Genomic DNA, 14,407 nt, shown 5'->3' with positions numbered 1-14,407 from the left:
AGTTAGTTAGTTTTGTTTATTATTGTTGCTTTTACTGTTATCGTTGTTATTATGATTTTGCTTGTTTGGATTTTGTCTGTTGACACTCAGCCTTCCTGTGTAACTATGATGTAACCAAACTCAGGATTCACCTGCCTCCACTTCCCAAGTTTTGGGACTATTCACACTAGTCAACATTCCTGCTCTGCCTGGACTCTTTTATTTTATTTTATTTCTCTCTCTCTCTCTCTCTCTCTCTCTCTCTCTCTCTCTCTGTGTGTGTGTGTGTGTGTCTGTGTGTGTGTCTGTGTGTGTGTCTGTGTGTGTCTGTGTGTGTGTGTGTCTGTGTGTGCATGCACACATACAGAAATGTCCCTGAGACCAAGGAAGAGCCCATGAAGATTTTCACACCATGACTATGGGGATTAAGAGACCAGGGCAGGAGAAACAAGTAAATCATGAATCCAGAAACGAAGGAGAAGTTTTCAGGATTGAAGGAACCGTCGTAGCTGCCTGTATTTGCCCTCCCAGCTCCCTTCGCCCCACAATAGGTGTGGCCATTCTCTAATGTGGGTCACTGCGGGTGTGTCTCTTCAGAGAAGCCCTTCGATTTCTCTAGCATCAGCTTTCTGCTCTGTCTTCTCATCCCTGACACCTTCCTTCGACCTGTGACTGTCATGTCCTTACCCTTAGTGGTTGCAGGTGCAGGTCCCTGTGTTTAAGGGGCTGTAGAAGCCACATAGCACCTTCAGAGGAGGTCAAAAAAAAAAAAAAAAAAAAAAACACAGGAAGTGTGGAGGTGTCTATAATCCCTGTCTGCTGATTTTGGCTTTCACAAGCCCAGTCTGCTCAGAGTCGTTCTCCTGCAGTACCCACCCTGCCAGGCCCCACCCAGAGCCCTGCCCACACTCTGCAGGGTCCAAACTCCAGCTCCAGTCCTCAGTTGCCTTCAGGTAAAGCCTGACCTGCCCTACAGAAGTTCAGACTCACGCCTGTGTACCAACCATGAGACTGGAACAAATTCATGCTCGGCTAACCACTGCGGCCTGTGGGCTCCTGCTTCTCCTCCGGGTCCAGGGTGAGGCTCTCAGGGGAGTGAAGGGAATTATGTCAGAGCTGCCAAACTGTGCAGAGACTAAGGGAGAGTAAGGGAGGAAATGGGCAAAGAAGGGCTGAAATGGTGAAGCTCATTGCTCACTTGTGTGATGCTCTGCAAGTGTCAAGGTGGCCACCTGAAGCTAAAAGCATAGTGGCTACCTGAGGATGCTCGCCTTCAAGGATGGAACTGAAAAGGAGGGGGTTTTGAGGAGTGGCAGATTAACAAGACCAGACAGACTCAAGATGGTGAGTCAGGACATCCCCTATAGCTAAGCTACAGGCAAGTACTAAACAACACGACCATGCCCTCCATGGCCATTTGACTCTAATGTAACATTGCCCTAGCCAGAGTGTTAGCATGGTTTTCTCAGAGGTACTCACGTAAGATTACTTGCTCTTGGCAATAAAGGAGCCCAGTCCTGCAGCTGAAACTAGAGCTGAGAGGTCACAGGATTCCTTTTACATCAAATATCTGGCCGGGCTGGGACAGTGGCATGACTCAGCTTTTAGGGGAAGGGGGAGAGCACTCTGTGCCTGCCAAGCAGTTTGCACCTTATCTGGAGTTAAGTGGGCAGAACATCAGAGCATGTCCCTCCATCTCTATCCTCTCCCCCTCAAGGGCCCCTCCTGAAGGCCCTAATTCCTGCCACCCATTTCCACTCTGCCCAGGAGGAAGGCCACTTGCCTATCCTTCGTGCCTTACCTCCAATGGCCTTTTCCCTCCTATGATTCGATACCACTCTCAAAAGTCACCAGGACCCTCCAGGCAAGAGGTATGATCAGCCTCCCTAATGGCTCCCCTTTTAAATGGTCCTTAGCTTGAGCCCACATCAGAAAGCATCATTAACAAGTCTTAGAAGAGCACACATGTGGATCCTGCCCTCTTCTGTCTCATCTGCTCCTGGTCCTTCCACAGGAAATATCAAGGTCCCTGGGACACACACACAGAGCTCGGGAGTTTATCTAAGAATGAATGAAGTCTCTGGCCCTTACTTACAACCAAAATAATTACAGATTCCCTCTATTTCTGTCATCACAATTTAATCCTGCCTAACACAGAGATCACCTCACAATACAAGTTAGAGATCCCTAATATCACTCAATAGAAGGCTTCACTTCAAAAATAATCAGTTAATTTGACAAGTCTAACGTTGTGAATATTATAGCATATTCTTATCTATTGCTGTACCAAGCACAGCCAGCATGAGGCGTTGGTGGCTGGCAAATGGAGTTAAACCTCATGGGTAGAAATCTCTTTCCACATGAAACCCTGTGTGGGCAGCATGTGGCAGGGAAGGGGGAGTGTGGCTTTTCACATGGAAATCTCAGCGGGTTGGAGCACTGTGGCAGGGGAAGTGGTTTTGTTTAGGCCGCAATTGAGAGTTTGAAAATCCATGATCAGGTGGCTCACTCCAGTGAGGCTCTGTGGAGGTCTCCTAACTATGTCACAACACGCTGATGGCATTTCACAGTAGGAACATGTAGGAGAGAGCACTCACGGTGAAAGAAACAATCTGCCCTGGGAATGGCCATTGTTACTCCTGTCTGAGAGTTCTGTCTCTCTCTCACTGCAAGACCTAACCTGCTTCAAAACTCCAGCAGTAATCCCTGTATGAGGACATCCATGAATCAGGCTCCTCCCACTAGACACTATTTCTTAAAGGCTCCACTACCTCAACAGCAGCACCCTAGAGTAAGCATCCAGGATATGAACCTTTGAGGGACAAAATAGACCCACATCATAGCATAGTATCCCAGTCCCCAGATTCATGTCCTTCTCACAGTACAAAATATGCCCAGGCCATGCTTTTGGTCCCTTAACTCCTTTGGACATGATTCCAAAGTCCTAAGTCCCATCCGAAATTCAAGGAAAATCCCTTCTAGCTGGGAGTCTTCAAAAAACAAGTTTGATAGTTGATAGTTGAAAAAGTGAATGATGAAACAGGCGCAGAGTAAGCAGTCTGTGTGCCGGTTGGTTTTTGCCAGCCTGACACAATCCTAAAGATATCTGGGGAAAGGGAATCTAAACTGAGAAATGAATTCCAGCAGATTGGCCTGTAGGCAAGTCTGTGGGAGCATTTTCTTGATTAATGATTAATGTGGGAGAGTCCAGCTCATTATGAAAACTGCCTCCCCTGGGTCCTTTATTATATGTAAGAGAGCAGGCTAGGCAAAGCATGAAGAATAGACCAGTGGATGGGATTCTTTCAGGGCAGCTGTTCTCAACCTTCCTAATGCGGGGACCCTTTTATATGATCCTCATGTTGTGAAGATACCCAACCATAAAATGAACTTGTTGCTGCTTCATAATTGTAATTTTGCTACTGTTATGATTGCAATGTATATAATCTGATATGCAAGATATTCACAGGTGGAGAACCAGTGCTCCCTGGTCTCTGCTTCAGTTCCTGCCTTGAGTTGCTGCCCTTGCCTTCCCTTCAGGACTGTAAGCTGTAAGATGAAATAAGCCCCTGCCTCCTCTAAGTTGCCTTCAGTCATGATGGGCTTATTCTGTTTTGTTTTGGTTTGGTTTGTTTTTGTTTTTTATAATGATAGAAAACTGCCTCGAACACTTCCATTGCAAAAGAATGAACAGAAAAATAGAAAAGAGTGTCAGGGCCCAAGAAAACTCAAAAACAAGCAGGAGAGACAGTCTCTCAAAACTGCAAGTCCAGCATGCTGTGCTCATGGGAACAGGCACTGGACCCCAGAGACTCAAGTGTCCCCATCCATGTGACATTGCTTGCTATACTAGTTACTTTTTTTTATTCCTGTCACATGACCAAAGCAACTTATACAAGGAAGGGTTTATTGGGGCTTATAGTTTCAGAAAAATACAAGTCCAGAATGGCAAAGCTACCATGGCAGTCAGATGCAGATTTGGCGACAGATAGAGTGTAGAGCTCACATCTCACACTCTAAGAGACTGAAATGGAAAATGGTGCATAGTTTTTGAAACCTCAAAAGCAAGCCCCATGTCTAGTGACTTCCTCCAGCGAAATCACTCCTTCCAAACAAACTGAAACAGCGCCACCAACTGAGGATCAAATATTCAAACATCTGGGCATTAGGAGAGCATTCGTATTCAAACCCCCACCCTGGTGCTCTCTCCCAGTGTGTGCCATGGCCTCCTGGCTTTCAGAGGCTGCTGCTGCTGCTGCCAATTGCCTGATTTTGCATAGTTCCAGAATCTCAAGAGCCATGGTCCCACCCTCACAGCTAGCAAGGCATTCTGGGGGGAACCTTGACAGTGCCTCTGGGGTGGAGCCTCCTGGGGTGTTCGTAGACATCCCAGTGGAACCTACTATGAACTAATAGACCTGGAATTCTGTGACAAGGTAAACACACAAAGATCTGTTGCTACTTGATCCCTTTTGGGTCAGTGTCAAGAGCCATCCAGAGGCTGGCTCAACCGTGGCTAGAGTAGACATGCAGCATCATACCGTAATCTAAGGAGCAGAATCCTAAAGCTACCCTGAACAATGAGCACATGAAAAGCTCTGTTTTCTGAACCTTCCAAAGCCTCCCTGTTTGTGCTAGTAGGAAGCTAGAGGGAGAATGTGTTAGCAAAATGGAGGATTTCTGTGATGTCTTCAGAATGCTTTTTTTTTCCCATTGTTATGGGGCATTCCTCTGAGCCTGGCTTCCTTCTACCCATAGCACATTCTTCCGTGCCTTCATATACTTTTTTAAATTAATGATTTATCTATTTTTATATTATGTGTATTGGTGCTTTGCCTGCATCTATGTCTTTGTGAGGGTGTCAGATCCCCTGGAACTGGAGTTATAGGCAGGTGTGAGATGCCATGTGTGTGCTGAGAATTGAACCCTGATTCTCTGGGAGAGCAGCCAGTGCTCTTAACTGCTGAGCCATCTCTCCAGCCCCAACATCTTTTCCCACTTTGGTTTTTTTTGTTGGTTTTGTTTTGTTTTGTTTTGTTTTGTTTTGTTTTGTTTTGTTTTGTTATGTTTTGTTTTGTTTTGAGACAGGGTTTCTCTGTGTAGCCATGGCTGTCCTGGAACTTAGTCTATAGATTGGGCTGGCCTTGAACTCAGAGATTCACCTGCCTCTGCCTCCTGAGTGCTGGGATTGAAGGCGTTATTACTACCACCACCCAGCATGCCGTCACAGTCTTACAGAGAAGCCTTTTTGCTTTTAGCATAGACATGATGTGACTTTTCAGATTCCTAAACTCTGCCTCCCTTGCCAGGGATTATTGTGAATTTCACTAAATATGGTCCGGAAGACTCACATCATTCCCTCTGTGGTTTACTTAAAAACATCTTTCTCCAAACACTTGTGGGCATCACTCTTAAAGTTGACTCTCTATGAGCTTTAGAATATGGATACAATGTAGCCAACTTCTTGGTAATAATTGGACACAGGTGGCCTTCAGTCTAGTTTACAATGGATGGTTCTCACTTTCTTCTGGGACTTTCTTAATATGTCTTGACTGTCAGCACTGCTATTGGCATTCTGAACGTGGCCATGTAAACCATCTATGAAGTCTAAGGTCCTTCCTAGCCGCTTGTCATCAAAGCCCTCACCATAACAACTTATAATGTTCTCGTTACAGCAAAGTAAGACTTGTAGATTGTCTCTCCAAACCCTTCCAGTCTTTGGACACTATTGTGTTCCAATCCCATTTCCACATTTTCAGGTACTATTATGAAGCAGCTTTATGCTTGGTACCAAATTTATGTCTGAGTTTGCTTTGTAATGTTGTGACAAACTAGCCAACACTGGATATGTATCTGGAGGTTTTTATTCTAATTTTTCCTTTTTAAATTCTTTTATTGGATTTTTTCATGCAATATATTCTGATTATGGTTTTCCTCCCCTAACTCTCCCCAGATCCTCCATATCCACCCAAATCCATCTCTTTTGCTCTATCTCATTAGAAAACAAACAGGCATACAATGATGATGATGATGATGATGACAATGATGATGATGATGACGACAAATCTGAATAGGAAAAAATAACAGGAAAAGAAAGCCAAAGAAATACATAATACATACAGACACAGAGACATGGGTATTTAAACACACAGAAATCCCATAAAAACACAAAATTGGAAACTATAATATATAAGTAAAAGATCTATACAGTTAACACACACACCACAAAGAGTTATGGAGGGGGGGAGAACACCAAAAATATAATTGCATTCATTTTGCATTGACCATCTACTGCTGGGCATGGGGCTTGCCCTTAAGTGAGGTTTGTATGCCCAGTGATACTTCATTAGAGAAAACTGACTTTTCTTTTGTGAGTGCTTATGACTAAACATAGCTTCTGGGTTAGGGATCCCAACTGGCATTGACCTGTGCATGCCGCCTCCATCTCTCTGAGTTCATTTGTGTGTCAGCCCAGTTGTGTCTAGAAGGCCTTATTTCCTCCATGCCTTTTTATCACCACTGGCTCTTACAATCCTTCACCTCCTCTCCTGCAGAGTCTCCTGATCCCTGCAGGGAAGGATTTGATGGAGACATACCTTTTGATGGAGAGAACACGCAAAGGTCTCTCTCTCCCTCACTGCACAGTGTCCAGGTCTCTTTATTTGTTCCCATACTACAGGAGGAAGCTTCTATGATGATGGCTGAGCAAGACCTATGAGTATAGCAGAATGTCATTAAGAGTCATTTTATTGCTAAGTTCCTGAAGAACAGCATTTGGTCTTTCCCCTAGGTACTCGGGCTAGGTAGTCTCAGGTTCTAAATCACCCAAGCAGTTTCTGGCATGGGTTCCATCTCACAGAGTGGGCCTTAAATCCAATCAGATGGTGCTTGGTTACTCCAACAACTGCTGTGCTGCCATTGTACCAGCATCCGATCTTACAAGCAGGTCATCCTCATATCACAGCTTTTGAGGTAATGTGTTACAATACCATAACTATCCATTTCAAGGTTCACTTCAGTGATTTTTCAGTATACAGAGTTCTCCGGATGTATCCCCAAATCTGAGCACTCAATATTCAAGAGCCCCCTTTTGATTTTCAAATTCAAACCAATAGAATCATGAACAGGAGCGAGGTGAGGCCCCTGTAACAGATAATAAGTGTGTGAGACTAACATTTGCTAATCTTGCTCTTTGAGAAAGGCTGAACTGGAGGTGACAAGAAAGTTGGTGGGAAAACCTTACTGTGGTGGCAGCTAATTATGCAGACCCAACCTTGATGTCACTTCTGCATCCACAGGCCAGGACTCAACTAGTCCCATCAGGACCACACACACAGGCCAGATACGGGGCAGCCTCATCCATATGAAGGACCTTGATGTGGGTGTCCACTCTTTCCTGGGAATCCCCTTTGCTAAGCCTCCTGTAGGACCACTGCGCTTTGCACCCCCTGAGCCACCTGAACCATGGGGTGGTGTGAGAGATGGGACATCACATCCGGCCATGTAAGTTCTCCTGTGACCCTGGGATGGATGAGTGCTGTGAACTCTGGGCCAGACTTCCATGGCTCCTCACCTTAAGCTCACAGCACTTTTCCATGGTACAGGGGAAAAGTGCCCTGGTGTCCTGGGAGTATTTTCAGAAGAACTTTATAATATTAAGAGAGTACAAGGACTCCGCCAGCCTCTTAGTTCAGGGTTTGGCAGTGATTAGGCTCGTTCTAGTGTTCTCTAACAACCAAAAGAGAGACTCTGGAAGAGTTTTTCGTTGACTCCAAGAACCTCTAAGATCCCCAACTAACAGCACCAGAAAGGAGGTCCTTAATTAGAACAACTCCACGCAAACATCACATTCCACTGTCACTGTGCCCTATGGGGCTAGATGTCATTGGACAAGAAATGCATATACATGTATGTCAGGTACTTTTCTTGTTGCTGGGATAAAATTCATGGCGGAAGCAATTTAATGAGGAAGAGTTTATTTTGGTATATAATTCAAAGGTAATTCCCATCATGGTGTGAAAGTCTTGGAAGCAGGAATTTGGGGTGGCTTGTCACACTGTGGCCTGACTCACAAGGAAGCAGAGAGAGACAGAGACAGAGACAGAGAGACAGAGAGACAGAGAGAGACAGAGTCACAGACAGAGACAAAGAGAGATTGATACTCAACTTACTATCTCTGAATAAGAGTTTAGGGACCCAGCCAATGGAATAGTACGGTCTGCTTCTAGGCCACGTCTTCCAATCTCAAGTGACCTAACCTAGAAACCCACTCACAAACAAGTCTAGAGGTTGGTTTCCATAATGATTCTAAATCTCATCAAGTTGACATTCAAGATGTCACAATGTACTTCTAATCAGAGATTATGGAAGAAATGAAGGCCTCAAGAGTCTGAACTTGGAAGTAGGGAGGTTCTCTGTACCCTGTGGGAAACTAGCCTCCACTCATTCATGAACTCTAGTGTGACATAGCTGTCCTATTGCAGAACTGGTTGGCTAAAAGGAAACATGGTCATTGTCAACACCTGCAATAAAAGGTTGTCAAAAGGATTCCTAGAGGTCATTATTCCCCACCTTTAGGAGGTGTAGGATCCAAGCCCCTCCATAACCTGGATTTTACTGGAAGTCTGTGCTCCATCTTAGCTTCTACAGAGCCCATAGCCTATACCTTGATGGTCAGGAAGTTAGAGAAGGACCATGTGTAAGCAAGGCATCAGAAGAGGACGTGCCTGTGGAAATTTGGAAGCATATTTAGCCTGAGGGTCTGTTGCTGGTCACCCTATGTCCCTGGGCTGACTGTCTGTGTGGTTGATCACCAGGTGTCTGCAGGACATCACTGCAATGAATATGCAGGCTTTTAAGCTGTTGAAGCTGACCTTGCCTCCCTTCCCTATGTCCGAGGACTGCCTATACCTTAACATCTATGCACCAGATCATGCCCATGAGGGTTCCAACCTGTCTGTGAGTGTCAAGCCATGCTCATTCAGGGGTAAGAGAGCATTTCTTCTAATGAAATACTAGAAGATCCAGATGCCATGAACCCTAATGAAAAATCTCTTCCTGAAATTCAACGTACAAACCAAATGGTATCTAGCAGATCCATCAAGTGCACAGTGGCTGTACTTTGAAGTCACCAAAGACCTAGCCATTATTTTTCATTTAATTGATGAGACTTAATAAAATTTTTATTAATTTTCAAGTGACATAATGAAGAAACTATCCCTATTGTTTTCCCCTCAAATGTTTCTGGAAACAATAAAGTCTGGCTTTGATACTGGAATGGACTACAAACAGAGAACGCTTGTGTCCATGACTGCACTTGAACACCTCACTCATAGTATCTGTCTAGGCAGGGAGTTGCTCCAGTTGTACTGACTCTGAAGGGAAGCCCAGCTGGGCTATATGGGAGACACATGACACCTGTCTTGATTTCTTCAGGTGATGGTGTGGATCCACGGTGGCTCACTGGTTATAGGCATGGCTTCCATGTATGATGGATCCATGCTAGCAGCCATGGAGAATGTAATAGTGGTCACTATCCAGTACCGCCTAGGTGTTCTGGGCTTCTTTAGGTAAGACTGGAGCTATGCTTGTCAATGGGGTCTGAGCAGAGTAAGTATATCCCTGTGATTCCTGTCCTTGCCATTTATCAGCACTGGAGATGAGCACGCCAGAGGTAACTGGGGATACCTGGACCAAGTGGCCGCCCTACGCTGGGTCCAACAGAACATCGCCTACTTTGGAGGCAACCCTGACCGGGTCACTATTTTTGGCACGTCAGCAGGTGGCACAAGTGTCTCTTCACTTGTGGTATCCCCTGTGTCCCAAGGACTTTTCCACGGTGCCATCATGGAGAGTGGGGTGGCCCTGATATCAAGCCTCATCTCACTATCCTCTGATGTAGTCTATCAAGTGAGTGCCCTCAACCACCCCAACCCTGAGCTGCCATCTCAGATCTCCCCCTTAGAAACTCTGGTTCTCTGTCTGACCAATAAAGACTGTGGAGGTAACCAGGAAACTGCCTCCTGTACCAGAATTTCTGAATGGCTAAAGCTTAGAATTTACCCCCTCTCTGCCTCATACTGGCTTGTATATTCCATTAAGCTGTACGGGTGATCAATGACATTATAAGCAAAAGTCCATCAACAGGAGTGACTGAAGGAAACAGAAACAATTTCACACCAGCCATAATCTACATGCCTATACCTTATGAGATTTGAGGGATATCTGAACCCAAGTAGAGACCTTAGAACAAGCCCTTCCCTAGCTGGAAGGATGAGTCAAACCCTTCCCTTGCCTGATACTTTTACAGACAGTGGCCAACCTCTCTGGATGTGAACAGGTGGACTCTGAGGCCCTGGTGAACTGTCTGCGAGGCAAAAGCGAGGAAGATATTATGGCTATTAACAAGGTTAGACTGGATGGTAGGATAGATGGGCAATAGAATGTAAGGTAGCCTGCTCTAGGTAGCCTTCAACTCCCTTGGACACTGACTTCATTCCAACCTTCATAACCCAGGTAGAGCTCTGAAGACCAGGACATGGGAAACCATCTGTAAGACCTCATAGAGTGGGTGTGACAATCCTGGGATGACACAGTCAGAAGTGGGGAACTATGGCCTGGCATCAGAATTGCCAAGGACCTGACCTTCCTCCTTAACAATCAATGTCCCTTCAGGCCTTCAAGATCATCCCTGGCACAGTGGATGGTATTTTCCTACCCAGACATCCTCAGGAGCTGATGGCCTCTGCTGACTTTCACCCTGTCCCCAGCATTATCGGTGTCAATAATGATGAGTATGGCTGGATCATCCCCTCAGTGAGTCCTGGGTCTGAGGTCTTTGGTCTCCAGAAAGCCTATCTTCTCATTTTATGTGATCTTGACCACAACACAGAGTCTCCCTCTTACCACTTAGAGCATGAGCATGATTGACTCCAAAAAGGGAATGGACAGACAGATGGTGCAAGCTCTCCTGCAGAGAAGGGCAACCCAGATGGTGAGGCTTCCAGGGTATTGTAAATAACGAACACAGAGGGCATCGCCAATGTATCCTGATCATGCAACAAACTGCAGGAACAAAGGCTGAACTGTGATGGTGCTTGTGGGTTGAGTGTCCCCAGAACCCGGCCCTCCCTTGATTTAACTTGTCCCATACCAGGCTCTACTCTTCATCTTGAGGCAGTGGCCTCGCTGTCCCCAGGGCCTGTCTAATATGACTCTCTCTGATCCCTCTGGGCTAGATGTGGCCTCCTGAAGTTAGTGACCTGCTGATGGAGGAGTACATGGGGGACAATGAGGACCCTCAGCTTCTCCAAGTGCAGTTCACGGAGATGATGGAAGATTTCACCTTTGTGATCCCTGCACTGCAAGTCGCACAGTTTCAACGTAAGTATATCTGGAACTGATGCCTAATACCCAGGGAGAGTTCAGAACTGTGGTGCCAGTTGAGCTCTGGGGTGTCCATACCCCAACCCATGTCTCTGTATTGGGCCTCCGATAGCAGGCACTTAATGTCTCTCATCTAAGTAAATTCTTGGGACTTGTCTGAGACACAGAAAGCTCCCAAACTTTAGTGATATGAAAAGTGGGTGACATTAACATCATAAGACCATATAGCAAAGATTTCCAAGACTGTGATTCAACCAAGGCCCTCCCTTGACCCCTGCTCTAGCCTGGTTTCACATTTCACTACTCAGATTCTGTGCAGCTTTGGCCCCAGATACTGTCTTGTCATCACAGTTGAGGAAAGACATCCCCTGGTGAGAGTCCACTTTTGTAGTCTGTCCTTGCCTCCAGGTTCCCATGCCCCTGTCTTCTTCTATGAGTTCCAGCATCGGCCCAGCTTCTTCAAGGACTCCAAGCCATCCCATGTAAAGGCTGACCATGGTGATGAAATTCTCTTTATCTTCAGATCATTTTGGGAAGGCACCCAAGGTGAGAGATCCTTATTCCCCAGGATCTAAGCCCATCAGGCATGCTCAGATGGGGAGACTGAGATTCAGAGAGTAAAGACATTGTGGCTTATGTACCATGATGTATCACAAAAGGCTGTTGTGATATTAGAAACTCAGCCCCTTCCACTCTTGCCTGTTTCCTCCAGCTATCCCTACCTGTGTGGGCCATGGAATCAGGCATGGTGGTACAATGGGTTGTTTTACAGTACTTGTTTATTTGTTTGTTTTGACTTTTTGAGACAAGTTAGCCCTGTGTAACCAACCCATAATGAATCAAAGTTCTGTCTCAGTCTTCTGAGTGCTGACATTAGCGACAAGCACTATGATTCCCAATATGAGAAGGGTATTCTAAAGGCGTGGTTATTCCTTAGGTAACTTCCTTTCATCAGAAGGAAGGAGGACATTCTGGAGTAGAAATGTGAGGCTGGGATGAGTGAGACAGATTGTGCAGGTGCAGGAAGTGGATTCTGGGTAGTGGGTGGGGAAGAGGAAGGGGAGGGGAAGAGGAAGGAAGAAAAAGGGGAGGGGAGGGAGAGGGGGGATAGAGGACGGGGAGAGGTGGGAGAGAGGAGGGGGAGAGGAGGGAGGGGAGAGAAGGGAGGAGAATGAAAGGGAATGAATGGAAAGGAAAAGGGAGGGGAAGGAAAGGGGAGGAAGAGGGGAGGGGAATGGAAGGGAAAGAAGTGGAAGGGAAGGGCGAGTGGAGGGGAAAGAGAGGGAAGGGGAAAGAGAGGGAAGGGGAGGGGAAGGGAAGAGCAGGGAAGAGCAGGGAGGGGAGGGGAGGGGAGGGGAGGGAAGAGACCAGGGTGAGGCTGCTGGGATGGTGGAGTGAAGAGCTGCATGAGAAACAGGAATCTGGACCCTTAATTTCTTCCTCTCTGCAGTTGACTTCACTGAGCAGGAGGAACTGCTGAGCAGGAGGATGATGAAGTACTGGGCCAACTTTGCACGACAAGGGTGAGAACACGCTCCTCCCTTAACCTCTGAGGAGTTGGTTGACATCCAGGGCTTGCCTTGTGGGAACAAGACAATATAATAAGATCTTTTTGTTTGCCTATATCAAGACATCTGCCTCTAAGGTCCCATATTCCCTAACTACTTAGTCCATATGATCCGAACTCAACAGGGCCTAAAGTAACCTTTACTCTCCCTGCTGGGAGGACATGTTCACAGGAACCCCAACAGTGAGGGTCTACCCTACTGGCCCATGTTTGACCAAGATGAGCAGTACCTGCAGCTGGACACCCAGCCTACTGTGGGTCGAGCTCTGAAGACCCGAAGGCTGCAGTTCTGGACCAAGACTCTTCCTGAAAAGATACAGGAACTAAAAGATATTGAGGACAGACATAAAGAGTTGTAACACCCTTGAGTTGAGTTGTAGTTTGTCCTGAGTGCAGGTGGGCTTATTCTGAACTTTGCAAACACCTTAAAATGAGACATGGGACCCACACTTTTACATAGTCATTAGGTTCATACACTCGACAATTATGAATTTTCCCCTACTGGATGTATGTTCCTTGCTAAGCCTGACATGAGTCACTTCTGTTACACACAACAAACATACAAGAAACAATAGATGGGTAAGTTGCAGTAGATAATACCTTCCTCCAGGCTACAGTAGGCATGGCTCCTCCCTCCTTCCCCTCCACCTCCTCTTTACCTCTCCTCTCACTTCTCAGGCCCTCAACTACTAGTGCTGTCCCTGGGGAGAATCTCACTAACCTTGGTGATGGATGTTCCCTTGTGGTGGGGCTCACCTCACACAGACTCCTCTGTGCTGGCTTAATGTCAATTTGATACAAGCTAGGAGTTACCTAAAAGGAGGGAATCTCTATTGAGAAAATGCCTCTGGAAGACTCTGCTGCAGGGTATTTTCTTAAATAGTGATTGATGGGGGCAGGCCCAGCCCGTGGCAGGTGGTGCCGCCTTTGGGCTGGTGGTCCTGGATTCTGTAAGAAAGGAAGTTGATCAAGCCATGAAGAGCAAACAAGTCAGCAGCACCCCTCCATGGCCTCTGCATCAGCTCCAGAGGCCTCCAAATTCCTGTCCTCTTTGAGTTCTTGCCCTGACATCCTTCAGTGATCAGCACCCCTCCATGGCCTCTGCATCAGCTCCAGAGGCCTCCAAATTCCTGTCCTCTTTGAGTTCTTGCCCTGACATCCTTCAGTGATGAACAGTGGTGTGGAAGTGTAAGCCAAATAAACCCTTTCCTCCCCAAGTTGCTTTGGTCATGGTATTTTGTCACACCAATAGTAACCCTAACTAAGACACACCTCTTAATGCCAAAATAATGGAGATTGCATTTGCACATAGTAATGGGGACAGAGACCACAGGCACTGTGGTCACTAATTATGGGAAATATATGGCCTTCTCTATGGTCCCTGAAGGTCAAATGCCATCTATCATTGGCACTTAAATCAAGATACCCTCCATTTTCAGTGGCACATTTCTACAACTGTAACCCTTACACTAAGGA

At 46.2% G+C, this 14,407-nt stretch overlaps 1 protein-coding gene across 2 annotated transcripts; it reads left to right on the top strand.

Moving 5' to 3' along the window:
* The first annotated feature begins 910 nt into the window (after nt 1-910).
* On the top strand, nt 911-14,148 carry LOC147002350 (cocaine esterase-like). 2 transcript variants are annotated; one of them, XM_085843654.1, is made up of 13 exons: nt 911-1,057; nt 7,278-7,482; nt 8,796-8,937; nt 9,415-9,548; nt 9,630-9,652; nt 9,758-9,888; nt 10,289-10,387; nt 10,654-10,794; nt 10,892-10,972; nt 11,217-11,361; nt 11,773-11,910; nt 12,815-12,887; nt 13,104-14,148. In XM_085843654.1, the coding sequence occupies exons 1-13, from the start codon at nt 985-987 to the stop codon at nt 13,288-13,290; spliced, it is 1,572 nt and encodes a 523-aa protein (XP_085699780.1). In that variant the 5' UTR covers nt 911-984; the 3' UTR covers nt 13,291-14,148. The 2 variants fall into 2 exon arrangements, with proteins under 2 accessions (XP_085699780.1, XP_085699779.1); XM_085843653.1 differs by having other exon boundaries at nt 9,630-9,888.
* Nucleotides 14,149-14,407: the final 259 nt, after the last annotated feature.

This window comes from Mus caroli, unplaced genomic scaffold, assembly GCF_978045245.1.
Source record: "Mus caroli unplaced genomic scaffold, Mus_caroli_1 scaffold_10, whole genome shotgun sequence".
In the NCBI taxonomy this organism is placed as follows: domain Eukaryota; kingdom Metazoa; phylum Chordata; class Mammalia; order Rodentia; family Muridae; genus Mus; species Mus caroli.
This window is presented reverse-complemented; position numbering and strand designations above follow the sequence as displayed.

Bases quoted from the DNA above. Each gene is read 5' to 3' on its own strand.
- LOC147002350 (XM_085843653.1), top strand. From the start codon at position 985: ATGAGACTGGAACAAATTCATGCTCGGCTAACCACTGCGGCCTGTGGG. The intron at 8,938-9,414 runs GTGAGTGTCAAG...TGATTTCTTCAG, and splicing joins ATGAGGGTTCCAACCTGTCT to GTGATGGTGTGGATCCACGG. The intron at 10,973-11,216 runs GTGAGGCTTCCA...CCTCTGGGCTAG, and splicing joins AGAGAAGGGCAACCCAGATG to ATGTGGCCTCCTGAAGTTAG.